General features: G+C 49.6%; 3 protein-coding genes across 3 annotated transcripts; 2 read left to right on the top strand and 1 right to left on the bottom strand.

Moving 5' to 3' along the window:
• Positions 1-1,733: 1,733 nt before the first annotated feature.
• VTN77DRAFT_4497 (uncharacterized protein) lies at positions 1,734-9,341 on the bottom strand (the record flags this gene model as incomplete). Its single annotated transcript, XM_069420562.1, has 2 exons — positions 1,734-1,860; positions 1,921-9,341. The coding sequence occupies 2 exons, from the start codon at positions 9,339-9,341 to the stop codon at positions 1,734-1,736; spliced, it is 7,548 nt and encodes a 2,515-aa protein (XP_069277670.1).
• An 867-nt stretch (positions 9,342-10,208) lies between these two features.
• Positions 10,209-14,264, top strand: VTN77DRAFT_4496 (uncharacterized protein; the record flags this gene model as incomplete). Its single annotated transcript, XM_069420561.1, has 2 exons — positions 10,209-10,370; positions 10,428-14,264. The coding sequence occupies 2 exons, from the start codon at positions 10,209-10,211 to the stop codon at positions 14,262-14,264; spliced, it is 3,999 nt and encodes a 1,332-aa protein (XP_069277669.1).
• A 1,447-nt stretch (positions 14,265-15,711) lies between these two features.
• VTN77DRAFT_4495 (uncharacterized protein) lies at positions 15,712-16,764 on the top strand (the record flags this gene model as incomplete). Its single annotated transcript, XM_069420560.1, has 1 exon — positions 15,712-16,764. The coding sequence occupies one exon, from the start codon at positions 15,712-15,714 to the stop codon at positions 16,762-16,764; it is 1,053 nt and encodes a 350-aa protein (XP_069277668.1).
• Between the last annotated feature and the right edge of the window lie 242 nt (positions 16,765-17,006).

Genomic DNA, 17,006 nt, shown 5'->3' with positions numbered 1-17,006 from the left:
ACAGGTCCTGTGACGAAGTTGACATCCCATCACATCACATCACATATTCAGAAATATGATCCCAACCAACAAAATGGCGCAAGCTAGCTTTTTTTTTGTCCCCCTCTTCTTCTTCTTCTTGGGTATCTAAAGAGTTTATGATTCCGCATCAGCGTGTCTGTTATTAGATTAGCACTTCACTTCGGTTGCTTCCTTTTTATGCTGCAAGTTTAATAGATAGAATAATCTTGCTGGTTGGTAGTAACGAGACGTCACAAAGTGAAGAACACTGTTAAGTATGTCAGTATGCCAATCTCCACTGTAGGCATGAATAGCGAGTTGAGTCTCCACCCATCCTCATTGGAGAGGATAAGGGAAAGGGAAAGGGAAAGGAAAAGGAAAGGGGGAAGGCACTGTTCCAACAAAAAAGACCTCAATTGAGAAAAAGCGAGAGAATGAGAATAAATAAGGCCCTGAGTAAAAAGATTTAATTAAATAGACACTTGTTGAAAAAAAAAAGATCAATGCTGTTTTCTAAAGGATCTTTAAAGATCTTGTAGGTCCCCGTTCGGGCGTTACCTAATAAACCAAACACCATCGGGATGTCCGCAAGTTAGTAGTGGTGAGCCTCGGGTAAGAAATAATAACCAGGAGAAAGGACGGAGTATACACAACAAGACCCATTATTATCATCAATAATCTCGGATTTAATCCAATAAAAATAATTGTTAAAACTAGACTAGATTTTGCGAGTACTTCATCATCTTAAATAAAAAATAAATTCTTCAAATTGCTGGTGGTTCTTTTGCTGGGCCGGGTTAGTTATTATTATTGATTGTTTCCCTTTGGTCCGAGGCAGAGACAGGCGAACTTCGTTTCGGATTCCGAATTGCTCCGGGCGAAAACAACCCGGGATCAGTCGATGGGTGGTTGGTTTTATATCAACTTCTTTCTCACCGTCTCACCGAGGATCAATTAATTAATTAATCGGACCTACTAGAACTGCTAGATCGGGGTGTATATACTCCATAGGTAAACGAATTCAATCGATGTTATTATTATTATCGTACATGTACAGTACATACTACATGCGGCCTATATTATTATTAGGGGGAACAAAGTGAGTACAATTCTAGTAATGCATGACACTGCGTAGGTGCAGTACAGTACATACCTAGGTAGGCAGGTAACTAGCTGTGTCTTTTTTTTTCCTAGTTGCAAGGAGCCATGTATGTATGTATGTCGTGCTGGACAGATAGGGGATGGAATCATCTCCACTTAGGCGTAGAGCTTTTATTACGGTATGCGCAGTAGTACTCGGTCTTGCTTACTGACATCCTGAGCAGAAAAGCTGCCAGACCATGCGAATATTTAGGTGGCATGTCTATACAACAACCTAGCTCTTCGTATCCATTCCTAGCATATATGCTTATGGATATAAGTGAGGGAGGGTATTTGTACTTCGTCTCGAGAATGATTAAAAAAAATGCAACATGAGAATCAACCAATATATAGTGTCATATCGTTCAGTTCAAACACATAACCAGAAAAAAAAAACGCCCAGCAGGATGCAAAGTCGTTATTCCCAAGCGTAATAAGACCAGAAGCAGCTGTTGGACAAAGGGGAAAAAATGTACATGAAGGAATGCGGAGGTCAGAATATAACAAGCCTCATAATCAACAAATCAACAGCAAACTTCGTAAACACATCAAGCCATTATTTACGATAGGGTATCATGACGTATATAGGTAAATCATGAGCCGTTAGGTTCAGCATTGGTATTCTCGTTGTTCTCCGTGTCTGCTGGAGTCTGGACATGGTTAAGGTGGTTCTCAATCCGGCGATGATCCATGTATGTCGGTTGGAATTGGTGCCAGCAGCTGCAATTACCCAGTTAGTTTCCGGATAAAAACATACAATAACTGCAACAGCTCACTTACTTCGGCGCCTGAAGGACATATCTGGCCATTGCTTCCCTGAATCGGCTCTTATACTCCTTCGGACTCGTCACCGTGGGCCGGTTCTTGCCGCCGCCAGCAAATCCACGATCTTTGATCCACGACTCTAATTTCTTATCCCACGTGTATGTCCGGATGCAATCAATAATGCCCACGACCAGCTCCTGGCGAGGCTCGTCAATGGCAATCATCAACGAGTAATCCATGACGTTCTGTCGGCCCAGGAACAGCGTGTCATTCCACACACTCTGACTGAGCAACTTCTTCGAGTGCTCCCGCGTGAACAATGGAGTCTCGTAGATAAAGTCAACCATATTCTCGTCCAGCAGCACCTCGTTGCGTTCTCCAGTGCTCTGAACCTTGCGATTTCTCATCGAACCCTTGAGATCAAAGATACGCGTCGGAACACGATCATAGAAAAGGTTCTCCATCACCAGCAAGAACCAATTGAACTCGACACCGGTCGCCGGGTTTTTAATGATGACCTGGTAGAAACCAAACATCTTGGCAATGGCCGACGGTAGCTCGTGGAAAAGCGCCTCAGACATGATCTGGAAGTAGGCCGGGGCAAACTTGAGGAAGGCCTGCGTTTCGATGGCAGATAGAGATTTCAAGACGAAACGATCATCAAGCGTCTTCAGGAACAACGACTTGGTCTTGCCGCCCTTGGAATCCCATTTCGCGCAGCGAGAAAGTGATTCAACGATGCGGTCCGCTACCCCACATTTCCTCCGTAGAGCATCGAACTGCTCTGCATAGAACACCTTACAAAGCATCTTCGCCTGACCTTCCTGGAACTGATACTTGAGATGGGTCCCGGTGGCTCTAAGCAGCGCGTGCTCCACGCGGGCTTCGTTCTGTGCCTCCGCATCACCTTCCAAAGGAGCCTGTTGTTCATCTAGCCGGTTGTAATGTTCTTGAATACTCGCCAGTTTTTCCTTGTAGTCCTGGGAGCCAAGAGCAAAGGCAATCAAAGAACTGGGTTCATCCTCGCGAACAATAATATCAGAGTCAGCGAAGACATGGTCCGACACCTTCAGTGGATAATCGAGTGGTTGCCATCCGCTCGCGGATCGCTCAGCCCAGAAGTTTGTCAGCATTTTCAGTAAAGTGCTCCGTTCATGCTTTGGCAGTTCTTTCAAGTCGATGTCGTCTTCTGGAGAGAGTTTTGCCAGCTCATCCGGGGTGTCTGGAAGAGGAACATTGTCGGGAAGGTTTCGATCCTCGTCAAGGTTTCGATCCTCATCGCTTTGTCCCTCCTCGGCTTCGGAGACAACCTCGTTGGTAGCAGGTACGTTCTCTTCTGGTTCCGCCGGTGTCGCTGGCGCTGGTTCAGGAACAAGCTCTTTGCTGACATTCGTATCAGTCCGCGAGAGCTCCTCGCTTTCTCGCGTGGGCTCCTCGGCAGCCTTGGAGAAGAAGTCCTCTCCTTCGCCAGACGGTTCCCGCTCCTCGACTGCTTCCCTGACGTTTTTATACACCTCGACGATTGGTTTCGATGACGCCATGGGGTATGCTCGTGAATGTTTACTCTTCGCCGCTCGCTGCATTCGTTCACGCTGCCGCTCCTTTTCAAACTCACGGCTCAGTTGCTCAAAGTGTCTGGCTAAGCTCGAGACCCGAGGACTTTTCCTCTTATTCGGAACCGAGCGGGGGATGAATGAGTGGCCCGGCGTTAACTTTCCAGACTTCAATGCACTCAATCCAAGACGCTCGGGGATCTTTTTGTCACCGAGCTTGGACTTCGAGTCATGAGGAGGGCTCGGGAGAGCTCCTGGGGCCTTGCTGTTGAAGCTGGCGAAGCCAGACTTAAGGGCCGCCATAGGACCAGTGTTACTGTTGTTCTCCCTCGACGACTGAACAGGCTGAGAGTACGCTCGGAATAGTGGCGGGGATCTGGGCTTTCTACCGCGGCGCGCACCAGCTTCCGCGAGTCTGGGGATCCCCGAAGGCGGTGGAGTGGCTTGTGGAGCTTGCTGGCTAGTTTCGGTTTGACTGCTAGTGTCCGTTTTTTGAACTCTTTCTGGGAGTGCTGACACCTCTGGGGATGGAGGATTGCTGAGCTTGTCAGAATCTAGGGATGGCGTTGCAGGTCTTGAATCAGCTAACCCTTCAGTGGAAGGTTGCGCCGAGGCATTAACCTCTTCCGAAAAGCTGGATGGAATGGCGAGGTCGAGATGCTGAACATCTTCCTGTGCTGCGGCATCCGGCTGGAGAGAAGATGCTTCTCCTGCTTGGTCCGTACTAGTTGTCTGCGCAGGTAATTCATTGTCTGCAGTTCCCTCGGTTCCCTCCGTATTAATTTTGCCGGAATGTTCTTCAACAACCGAAACAAGAACGTTCTGAGCCTTCTCGGGAGACAGTGTCATGCGACGGACTGGTCTGGGTCTTTCGGCAGTCTCGTTCGCTTCATCCGCCCCAGGCTCCGTTGGAGTGGTCGGGGGTTCTTCAGCCGAAGTAAGAGAAGTCACTGAGGCCTCTTTGTCAAGGAAGAGCTTTTTGAGCTGTAAAGTCGCTAGCCGTCTGATGTCTTTCTCCGACGGGAAGAAATTCTTCTCGAATTCCGCAAACGCAACATCCCATTCGACCACCTTTTCTTGCACAGACCGAAGGACTTCATTCAGAGGGATGGTTTCCCAGTACCGTGAATTCATATATTTTTCCTGCAGCTGCTTTATCAAGCTAGCATGGTCTTCGTTCGCCTTCTTCATGAGAATTTCGGTTTCCTTTCTGCAAGCTTCGACCTTCTCTGGCATCACACTTTCAACATTAATGCTCTTCAGGCGAGCCTTAACCGACGCCATGAACTTGGTAATACGGTGCTCGGATTTCTTGTAGATTTCATTTCTCAGTCTCAGATCGTTGTCAACTTTCCAAGTGACTCGGGTTCTCGGAACAATGATCTCAAGCAAGGTAATAGGATCATATTGGATTCGCAGAGCCATGTCTTTGAAACCAAAAAAACGAAGATGATCCCGATGGATATCATGAGGACAAACACCGGCTCTGACGCGAATATCCCTGCTCCAGAAAGAAAGCTCAAGATACTTTCCAAACGAATATCTCCAGGTGTTTTCAGACATCGGCATGACCTGGGTCTCATTGCCGCAAACCTTGCAGCAGCTCCACATCAGGATAGTATCCTGTAAGCCCCGAAGTTTGCAAGGGTAAGGTTGGACGAATATACTGATTTGGGCCTGCCCGTGGACGTATTGACGATGATGTTCAAACATTCGCTTTTCACAGCCATTTATCTGACAGACAGCATTCGCCTCCAGACAGAGATCTTCTACATATTGCCCAAGGGTGCAATCCGCCTCGAAAACCCGGTTGTCACTCTCATGTTCATTGTAGAAGTCCAATGCAAAGATGTCGGGACCCGAACAAGGGATGGAGGTAGTGGTGCAAACTAAACTATAGAGGACGACAATATTCTGATGCGCGTAAGGATCGAATAGGTTCGAGTTCCCGGAGAGATATGCCTCCCACTGCCGCTTTTGGGTCTGATAATTGTGCAAAGCTCTGTCGTATTCCGCATCGTGGACCGCATGTAGAACCTCCCTCACCTTCGACGAAGCGCCATCAGGTGATTCATGGATCATTTCCGGGGTGATTAGAACGAATTTTTGATTTTTGTTTTGCTCATCTTGAGCCTGATCCTTCTCTGCAGAAAGATCCCGGTCACGAAGACGTTTTAGGTATGCAAGTCTACGCTCCAGCTCCCGCGCACGCATGAGCAAGTAGGGAGGCTCGAATTTAACGCTGGGAGAAGCGGAGAGGATCTTCGTCTCATGCTTTTGAACCATGTCTTCATAGAATGTGGGCATCGGTACGTCATCAGGCACTTCAGTTTCAGTGGCGATGGCCCCGTCTCGAGTTTTATCAGGCGCATCTGACCGTGAAACAGTACTCTGATCCGCGGAGGAGTCGTTAGAAGTGGTTAACTTTGAACCACCGGATTTATCCGCGCCCTGGACTCCCTTTCTAGCGCTGTCATCGGATGTCGGTAATTGTGCAAATTCATCCCTGATCAGGCAGGTCTCGAGCTTCAGGTTATAGACAACGTAAACCATGAATTCTGTGATCCGTTTGACCTTTCTCAGAACATCGTTGTCGGCACCGCGCAGAACAATGGTGCATCCGAGTTCCTTGGGACAGCCGGAAATGTACATGTACGTCTTTCTGCGACCGTTATGGACATAAGTTTTAACATCGAAACTGCCGCAATGACCGGTGGGTGCTGGAGTTGTGACAAGCTTATCCATAGACGTAATGATTCTTGTCTGTGTGCATCTCGAAACAGCCTCGAGTACAGATGGTTTAACGTTGTAGGCAGTAGCAATGTTCGCTTTCTCGAGCAGCTCAAGTGCCAGACCAGAAACGTTTTTCTCAACGAGAAGGAGGTTAGGACGTAACGCCGCAATCCTGCTGACAAGATTCTCTAGGAATTCACGCTGCTGCCGAATTACTGGCTCCAGGCTCATGAAGTGCTGCTGATGACGAGCATATTCAAGTGCGAAAGTGATGATGAGGATATTCGGGTGAGCAATACTTCGAGGCATGCTCTTCAGCGCGAGATTTTTGGTAAAGACCAGCCCTGAAACGTATGACGTATCGCCTGGTCGACCCCCAGGGATTTTCTTCAGCTTCACATAGTGGCGAATGTCCATGTCGTCACCGCGTTGAACATCCGGTTCCACATCATAAGTGGCTTTGAGTAGGATAGGCAACAGCGCCGTTTCCCAGCTGCTGGCATGGGGAACTGAGGAGTCTTTCAAGAGCTGTCGAAGCAGCTTACGGACGTGTTCCAAACTGGCCCTATTTAGCTCAACGGCGGGGGCACCCGCTCCTCTCATGGACGAACTTCTTGTCATTTTGAAACCGCTCCCTGAGCTGACACCGGTAGAATGCTCCGGGCTTACGCCAGGATGGTCGTGGAAGGCGAGCGTGTTATCCTTGGACGGTCGCGGGGATGATCGCTGGTGAATACTACTGGCAATACTTAGATTGCGCCGCCGCGTGGTCCGTGGCAGGTTCACAGCTCTTGAGCTACTAATGCTACCATCATCCGCATCCCGCGTAGAGGCTATCCCGTTAGCAATGCTGCGGTCACCGAGCCGAGATCGGCCCTTTTTGACAGCAGCAAGAAAGCCACCAAATGTAGCCTTCTCATTGTCACCTCCACCCTTCGATAAGCTACCGTCGGACGCAACTGAGAGAAGGTTCGGTTGCTCATCGCCGCTAGAGGCATCATCCGAGAGATATTGCGCCAAATCCGGATCGATGATGTTATCTCTGTGAAAAGCGGGCAGCCGTGTCCCTTGGTTAATATCTTCCAGGTGACGCCGTTGAAATGGTGCCCTGTCCTCATGATAGGACTTGAAACTCCGTATGTACTGTTGTCGCGAATGGTGGCGTTTGTGGCCCATTGAATGACTCCTCAAACCGGCTGATGATCTGAGAGATCTGGACGAAGTTGGTCGGGCCAAAGGGTGGTCCGAGTCTATCTCCAGGACGGCCGAGCGGCGGTTACTGCCCTCAGCCGTGCGTCTCGTCGCAGGAATTGCCATAGTTGGCGTCTTCATAACATGTTCAATGGATTGAGACATGACCGAGGAGGTATCATCATCATCCCCATGTAGACGGCCACTAATCCCACTTGACTGTAGCTCGGGCAGTCGGTTATTCAAGACAACAGGACTCTGTTCATTGTCCGAGAAGTCGGACGAGTCATCGTCGCGGGAATTGATCATGCCCTCACACGGTTTGCACACACGAATGGAACCACTTTGACCAAACTCAGCCCCTGGGATCAACACGGTGCACTTTGAGTCGAAGATCTGGCCACAGGTGCGGCAGTGGTGCTTCCGTCGAAACGTGGTGAACGGCTCTCCACACAAGAAGCAGTCTTTCGCGTTTTCGTCCCGCATCCAAAACTCTTTGCTAAGTAGCTTGCTTCTCAGCTGTGAGAAATTATGCTGAGAGTCAGTACTTTTCATCGGAGGTCTATTCCGAGAAGGCTGGTTGTTGGAATGTTCGAGGACAGCTGACTGAGTCGTTGCGGTGTCGCTCGACGAGGCACGAGACATAACATAGCCCGGTAAGCGATTCTGACTCACCCAAGGAGCCAGTTTGTCTCGTGGTCTGTCGGCCGAAGCTCTTGGGGAATTCGTAAGACTTGGTTCCTTGTCTGCAAGAGACACTGAAGTCCCAAGAGTAGTGGGGGTACGTCCATCTTGAACAGAACTTCCATCATTGGATACTTTGGTCAGGCTGTTGGTTGCAGAAGTTGGGGCCGTAGATTCCTCTGCGGTGAAGGAGCTCGATGAAGCTGTCGCTAGATTCCCTTCTGGAAGGGGTTGCGTGTCTTGGGCGGTGTTATCGAGCTGTCTACCCTTCCGAGAAGTGGAAGGGAACGACGTATCGAGTTCGGGCAAGTCACGACGATCAGCAACTCCTGATCCTGACTTCTTCAGTTTGTCGTAATCAGATATCTCACTTCCGGCTCTGTGGGTCTGAGCCGAGTCGGAAAGCCCCTGCCCATCCCTGTACGGCCCATCCCTGTACGGGTTGTTGTATGCTTTGCCTGTTAAGACCGGAGAATAAGACCTTTGGCTGCTTGGTCCTCCTGAACTTTCACTCAATGATGAACGGAGCGAGCCGTCATTCCTGTCAGCGTTTGGTTGATCTACACCCTGGAATGCGTGCGATGAGAAACCACCGGGGTTGCTTTTGGAACTGAGGAGACCATCTCTGACGGCATTCACGTTGATTTCGGTTACTGCCGGATCCGCCGTCTTTGTAAGAGCTGGGACAGGGGATTTTATTGCTGGTGTTGAGGATGCGGATGCCTTTGAAGACAAGCTCGCCGGCTTCGAAGAGAGTCTGAGCCCTTTGGGTGCTGCACCTACATTGGAACCATCGGGTGCCGGTGACGCGGTTCTCACCACCGGAGAATGAACCTTCGACCCCTGAACTGAGTTTGGGTGCGATGGCTGAGAGTCCGTGGCACTAAAAGAGGTATTATCGGCACTGGGACTTTTGGCCGCGGGTGACTCGACGGCTGTCCCATCCGATGGCCTTCCTGAACCTCCCACGATATCCTTCACACCTCCAACTGACGCTCGGAAGCGACTATATAACCCGCTGAGCCCGCCGCTAACATCATTCGGAGGATTATCATTTTCCGCCGTCGATGATGAAGATGGAGGATTGGTAAATTCATTAAAAACGGTGAGAGAATCTGACTGATAAGCCGCCGAATGAATCTGGTCCAATGCCTCGTTCAAGTTCTCCCGTTCAGCCTGCGTTGACAGGGAGGTCCAGGAGCCGCGACGTCCAAGAGGTAGGAATATAGACGACGCGGAGGGACTTGAGTTCTCTGGTGACTTCTGAGAAGCCATGCTGAATGCTCACTTAGAGGCGGTGAGTCAAGTCCTTGAAAAAAGGCACCAAGACCGAACAACATCGGCCGATCAGATACTCGACCGAGTGCTATCGACCATCGTTATATAAAAGAAAGTCCGTCCAACGGTCAGTAGGAAGCAGCAAAAAGAGCCAAGTCTCTGAAGCTTACCAAGTGAGCGTGGTTTCATCCTAGCTACTCAAACCACCAAGACTGTATCGGCAAACTGGCGAAGGATTTGGTCGGTTATCAGAGTGCACAGAGAGCAAGTCACATGTGAGGCGGAAAAGAGATTTTCATTCAATAAGGCAGCGCTGACTGCAACAAATGAAGTAAGGAATGATACTTGCTTATCAGGTGCGGGGGTGGCACGGCCTGTCAAGGCGTTCATTCTGTTTGCTTCTGCGCCGGTCTGGCCCGTGACCATGCATGTGATGACGTGTGGTGGCGCGTGAACTGTGTGGCGCAGGAGACGTGTTTTGACACGCTGGGCCCAGTGTGGCTGATGAGAGAGCTGTTTCCCAGTTTGGTTAGGCGGTGAAGGCGCGTCACTCCTGTACGAAGGAGGCAGGATGAAGTGAATGGAATCAGTCGTAGTTACTAGTAGTGTACATCTTCAATTGCCCTGCAGTCCTTGAATGGCACCCCCCCCCATACTTTTATGATGGCATGAATAAAAGGCCAGGAATTTCCTATTGAAGATGATACCATTGTCTTGCGTAGCTGCATTCACCACTCGGTTCTCTGGTTGTCTCTCCTTTGGCTTCCAACTTGAAGGGCAGCTCCTAACCGCCGGTGATCTCAACACCATCATGAAATCTACGACACCGGCACGAGTTCGTCACAAACGAATGAAGGCTTCAAAATGGAGTCGATGATTGACTGGATCAGTCCCCTTGCGAGTTCGGCGCTGTCCAAGTTCTTACGCCTCAAAGGACCAACAGAAAAATATGAGGTGGAGTGGGTAGATGATCAAAGCAACATACGGTTCAGGGGTCCTACCCCGATGCCAGTCCAGATTGTGGAGGTGAGATGATCTCGATCTCAAAAAAGCGTGATGACCGCTGACTATGTCTTGTTGCAGTGGGATAAAGAAGCGCGCCCGACCACGGCGACTCTGTCCGATTCCGTCACTGCCGTTCGCGCGATCTTTTCGAGTGAGTTCTTAGGGGACTTACCAAGAGACACGAAACATAAATTCGACGACGTGCGGAAGAAGGGCATTAGTTGTCGCTTGGAACTCTTGCAGTTCGAGCTCGTGCTTGAGTACATAAAGTCGCAGCCAGCTATCCATCTTTTTGTCGAGGCGTTCAGCTTTGTGGACAAACCTAGCCTTGTGAGCAGCAAGATGGAAAAGCCGAGGCCACTTGATCAGATTCTCCATATCAAAGATCTGATCGACAAAGCTATCGTTCAAGCCCATCTTAACATTTACATCCGCAATTACGGGACCAGCGGCGGTCTCGAACCTGGAGCCAAGTCTGAACCTGGCGATGAGTTTGAACTTGCGGACGAGTTTGAACCTGGGGGCGAATCCGACTCTGAATACCAACCCGAGGACGAGTCTGAATCTGAAGATGAGTATGAAGCTGGAGACGCGTATGATTCTGACGAGTCTCTCATGTCTCAGCCTGTCCATCCTGTTGCTACCAACAATCCTCAAGCTGAAGCGGCCAACACCTTTCAATCTCAGGAAGCATTTGCTACACAAGTCCCACCTGCCCAATCGTCTCCATTCCATCCACTCGAACAGGTCAGCACTCGACAAAATACTGTCGTACTTCCAGTGCGTCGAACTGAGTTATTAAGACTCCTTGAGTCCTCTAAACCCAGCAATGCGGAGACACAACAGGAGACTGCGGCTCCTTCTCCTTTAGATTCTCCGGCAAACAGAGCACCCGGTGTTGAACCGCCTAAGACCACCTCCCCAGCAAGACCACCTGCCCAGTCTCACCTCCACGACCGGGTCAGCGCACCACAGAATACTGTCGTCCCTCCAGTGCGCCGAAATGAGTTGTTAAGACTACTTGAGTCCTCTAAACCCAGCAATGTGGAGACACGGCAGGACACTGAGGCTTCTTCAAATACTCCGGCCAATGGAGGATCTAGTGTAGAATCGCCTAAGAACATCTCCCCGACAAGACCAGCCCCGGCTCCTCGAGTCGCCAATGATGGCATCAATTACGAAGGGACTAAAAGCTCTCTAGGGACACAAGAGCCATCTGACCATCAAGAATCACAAGGCGCTTTGGATTCTCCCCATCACAGAACCACTCCTTCACCACAGAGGGAAGATACCGCTCCCCAGGACGAAGGAAATGGTAAAAAACGGAACATTTCCGATACTCTAATACCAGCCGCAGACCACGAATCAAGAGAGCCTTCTGCATTGCCTGAGCATCCCCGTCGCTCCGGAGAACAACCGGAGGAGGGTGACTCACAAATTGTTGAGCGATCTCCGAAGAGACGCAAGCAAGACCATATCTCCATGGTCAAAAAGTCTGATCCCTCAGATCCTTGGGAAGGCATGACCAAAATTAGTCGAAGGGATGTCATGATTCCCAAGGATCAGATGGAGTTACTGCAAAGCCCTGATTGCTGGATCCCAGCAGAGCCGGGAAAGATAACACCCCGTTGTCATGTCCCGCCAAAGTTGCTGCAGAAATGGAATGAGATGATGTCTCGAAAAAGGTCCAGGTCCATACCAGACAATGTCTCGGAACACTCACACTCAGCAAATACTGAACCTGAACCTGCTCTTCCGTCTGTTTCCAGCTCCGCGTTGCAACCAGAATCAGAGTCCGAAGACGAATCGGAGCAACTCTCCTGGTCCTCGAGCCCATCAAATCGTGATCCTCCAAAACAAATTGTACCACCCGACAGCAGTCCCTTGCGACGACGCGAGTCTGTCAGACGACCAGACACTCTAGCCATAAATAACGATGCTGCCGCCGTCGAGGAACCCACGCTGGAGTCCCAAACTGTTCCTGTCGGTGAAGCTCAAGATCAACATTCAGAAGATGAAGCAAATGACAGCGAAGGCCGACGCAGTATTGCTCCTCTGTCAAATGGGTATGAAGCACAGCAGGATATACGAAGTGATCCGTCGGAAATGGAGGTTTCTGTTCCTTGCGCGCTAGGTGCTGTGCAAGAGGATATTACTAGCCAGGTCGAAGACCAAGAAATCACCAGTTCGGGAGCATCGCTTCTTGCTCCCACGTCTTCAGAGAAGGTACAGGTGATTGAGACTCTGGATGAGCGTTTGCGTTCAAAGAGGATGAACATCGACCACTCGTCGCCTCGAGGATCCATACTGCACCAAAGTTCATCCGAGGTCACGAAGCCGTCTTCTCAATCGAGAATTGTAAATTCCTACGATAGCAGCGGTCGCGCAGTTGAGGGCGACCAGGACCCGTTTGCAAGGACTCAGGGCTCTCTGGGTGACAAGGGCACTCAGAACAGTGGGGGCGACAGAAGGGATCACATTACCATGTCCCATCCAGAAACGTTGGCCTCAGCCGAAGAATTTCCCACCAATTCAGGGTTCTCTTTGGACTTCAACATGTCTTCTCAGCCAGCGGCCTCGGGTATGTCTGGCCTTTCGGGCATCTCAAGTGGGCCGGACCATGACTTGCCGGAACCATCCCAGCTGTTCAAGCAGAGTCAGTCAGGTCCTCAGTCGCAAACAGAAGTTCAAGCTTCCAGCGTACGCGATGGTTCCCCTCAAGACAATTCAGGAATGGAAATAGATGTGGCTCCAGCAACTTCACTGAAACGGCGAGCTGATGAAAGCGATCAGAACGAGCAGTCACCGCCAAAGCGACCCAGACCCGCTCCGACTAGCCATGGTGATACACCTGGCAATTTTTCTGCAAATTTGATGAGTGTGACAGTACACCATCGCAAGAATGAGGCTCTCTCCGACACGAATCATGATAAGGCGCACGAAGTTTACGACAAGTTTAGGCGGGATTACCCCACGTATACGGGTGATTTCACCCACTTCACGAGGATGTGCTCAAAACTACAAGCGCTGCGAAATCGAGGTCTCATGCAGAGATCTTTTTTGTGGGATGACTTTGTCATCCAACACTTAACCGACTACGCGCGTTATTTGCAGCAGTGTCTCTCTGCCGTGGAAGAACCACAGAAATATGAAGACTACTTTTGTGCCAAATTTGGCAAGCCGACTTACAAGAAACGAAGTCTCACCGTGCGTGGTATCGACATTGCTGCTTCGCAGTGCACATCTCGTGTTAGTGTTGACCCTGTTGTACCCTCTGTCGTCCGCGGAGAAGCGACTACGTCGTTTACCGGCAGCCCCGTAAAAAGGCTTTCCGGGCTCCAAGAACGTTCTCCCAAAGGTGCTCCTTCAAATGAGGTGCCGGAGTCAATGCACGATGCCCCTGCTGCTGACGACATGGCTGATGACGATACCGATGATGACGAGGGTACACATGAAAACCACGAGACGGCGAGTATCGAATTGGGAGATGAAGAGGGCGTGCCAGTTAATAATCCTGGTGATATCGATCGTGCCGCCAGCACCGAAGTCACGGCCAAAACTTCCCGAAGTATGGAAGTGTCATCAGAAAGCGAAGGAGATACCTCTGAGGAAGAATCAGAAGAATCAGGTTCAGAGGCAGGAGACGAGAGACCAGGCAGGACGCTGGCCGACTTGCTTCTGGCTCCGCCTCCCCAACCATCTGGACCCGTTTGGTCGGACTCCCCCAACACACCCTTCAAAATCTGGGCGCGGGCGGACCAAAACCTGTTGATCGAGCGACGTCGCCGCGGCGGTGCAGCCATGCCCACGGACGAGAAGGGCGTGATCCAGCCCCCGCTGTACCCGCGTGAAGGCTGGGAAAATGGAATGCGGACTCTGGGTTGGAACTGGAAACAGTCGAGGGATTATTCGTGATAGGATTCTCCTAATATCATGCCATGCCATGTTATCATGTCACTATCATACCATCATTTGTTCTTCACGCAAGTCATGTGTTGTACAGAGTAGTTATTCCCCATGTTCTTCACACATTATGATACCAATCAGTGAATCTGAAAAAAATTTTTTTTTTCAAGGACCTGCGAACTTGTTTTGTAGACCATTGGGTAGATATCTTCTGTTCTCGTCTCCAATTTTGAGTCAAAAGTAGACAGAGAGTCGAAGCTCTCATACCAAAGTCCGTCGAAACTCCGTAATTCGATTCCCACCCTCCTCAGCAGACGGTATTCTTGCTATTCTTGTCTTGAGAAGTCGATGACCTTGAAGCAGTCACAAGCCCAGCCCTGTGAGCGGTGGTGTCACTCGTCGCACAAAAGTCGGTTGCAATTCGACAAGGGGGTTATTGGCAGCTGTCAACGAACGTTAGCGAACTCTAGTCTGCATGCATATCAAGATTAATCAGGCTGCTCTGCAGCCAACAGGAAGAAGCAGCTGGACTAGTGCTGTCGTCAGTGGTCAGAAACAACGCAGAAATTTCGAAGTCCTGTTTCGGTGATTGGGTGGAAACAGCGTACTCAGTACTCCGTAGCTGGGATACAGACGCCGTTCTGCATGCGTGTCAGGGGTCAGGGCCAACTGCGCCGCGCCTGCCTACAGTGCCTTCGTAGAATTTTCGTTTTAGCGCCCTTTAGTGTGAGGTGAAAGTAGGATGGATTGAGCATCAACCAGATATCACTACTCTTCTGCCTGTAAGGGATAATTAATTTCGAAGCAGTTGAGCGATCACTCCTTTTCTTTTTGCTATTAATTTGATTAATTATCAAATAATGATAATAATGGGAGAACACTGAATTAAACCGCTACCAATTTTGATTCTACCTGCAGGTACTGACAGATAATCACATCGGCTAAATTAGATCAATGAATTACCCCCTCTCTTCCCCCAAACCAAAAGCAAAGGACAAACAAGACCAGACAGTCCCAGCGCACCATAATTCACTACCTAGGTACCTACGAAAAAATTTCCAAGGTTAGTGAGACGGTCTTGACTAGAAGTCCAAATTAAGTTAAGTTCGTAGGTAAGAAAGACAAGCTTCTTCCACTTCCCCCTGTCAGCTTGTTTCCATTTTCGGTTCTCTGCATCCCCGGATATCAACGTCGTTGAATACTAATGCAGTTTCACTTCCATGTGTCTAATTACCCCGTCCTGGTGTTAGTACGGATATGCAATATACTCTTCCGATGTTACATTGAAGGCAAAGGGACTTTAGCCATGGAGAGCAGCAGTGCGGCACTTCGATTGCGGCACAGTCTCCTCTAAATACCGCAGTCTCCTCATTAAAGTCCACTGCTTGCCTGAATCCAGACTCTTTCTCAGTGAGTTGTCCCTCTTTCCTTATTTCCTTCTCATCAAACCCGAACAATGGCAGAATCCACTGCACAAAACGAGCCAACTCCGCAAAACGACTCGCCAGGACAAAACGAGTCCCCTACACACGACGATCATCACATTCAACCTGCTATCCAAGTGGACGTTGAAGCTACTGAGACAGACTCCGCTTATGGGAACGAGCTCTCTGTCTACAGTGCTTCTTTGACTTCTTCTGTGCTGGATTACCGCCACGAGAATGGCCGGCGATACCACGGTTACCGTGATGGCACTTACCTCTTACCCAACGACGAAGAGGAGTGCGATCGCCTCGACATGATCCATGAGATGATGCTGACCCTCTTGGGGAGGAAACTGTTTCTTGCACCTATTGGGCCATCGCCACAGCGAGTCATTGACCTCGGTACTGGGACGGGAATATGGGCAATTGATTTTGCCGATCAGTACCCTTCTGCAGAGGTCATTGGTAACGATCTGAGTCCTACTCAGCCATCTTTGGTCCCGCCAAATTTGAAATTTGTCGTTGATGACATCGAGGCTGAATGGGTATATGAGGACAACCAATTCGACTTTATCCATGCTCGTTATCTTGCCCATTCTATCAAGGACTTCAGGAAGTTGTTGAGGCAATGTTTCAACTGTACCAAGCCTGGAGGCTGGGTAGAATTTCAGGACTGGGACGCAATGTTGAAGTCAGAGGATGGAACCACTAAAGGCACAGCGATCGAGAGATTTTACAATGAAGTACTCTCTGCTTTTGAAAAAGCAGGATATTGTACGAGACCAGGGCCGAGCCTTGAACAATGGTTCCGTGAAGCCGGGTTTGTGGACATCCATGTTCAGAAATATCGAATTCCAATGGGAGCCTGGCCCAAAGATCCCCATTATAAAAAACTCGGGATTTGGAATTTACTCCAGGCGGAGCCAGGTTACCATGCAGGTGCTATGGCTGTGTTGACCAGGTTCGAGTCGTGGTCCCCCGAAGAAGTTACCGTTCTCGCAGCTCAGGCTGTGAGTGACACCAAAAATCCCAAGATCCATGCGGTATTTGACTTTTATGTCGTGTATGGTCGGAAGCCAGAGTGAACTACGTTGATATCACTTACACCGACATCGCTCGTTCGATTTAATCATTTCATGAAATATCATCATGTCCTTGTCTTGTCTCACTGCTCTGACCTTGCTGTCTGCTTATCTGATCTCACTACTTTGACTTTCGCTTCTTGTTCGATTTTATGATTGTTTCCTTATTTTATCTTACTGCTTTCATATAAGTTGCTTTATAAATATAGGGAGTCCTATGTTACCTTTACTATAATATGCCAGAG

The sequence above is a fragment of the Rasamsonia byssochlamydoides genome (assembly GCF_041956645.1).
Source record: "Rasamsonia byssochlamydoides strain NRRL 3658 unplaced genomic scaffold VTN77scaffold_31, whole genome shotgun sequence".
Lineage (NCBI taxonomy): Eukaryota > Fungi > Ascomycota > Eurotiomycetes > Eurotiales > Trichocomaceae > Rasamsonia > Rasamsonia byssochlamydoides.
The sequence above is the reverse complement of the archived record's forward strand: the minus strand, read 5'-3'. Positions and strand labels throughout refer to the sequence as shown.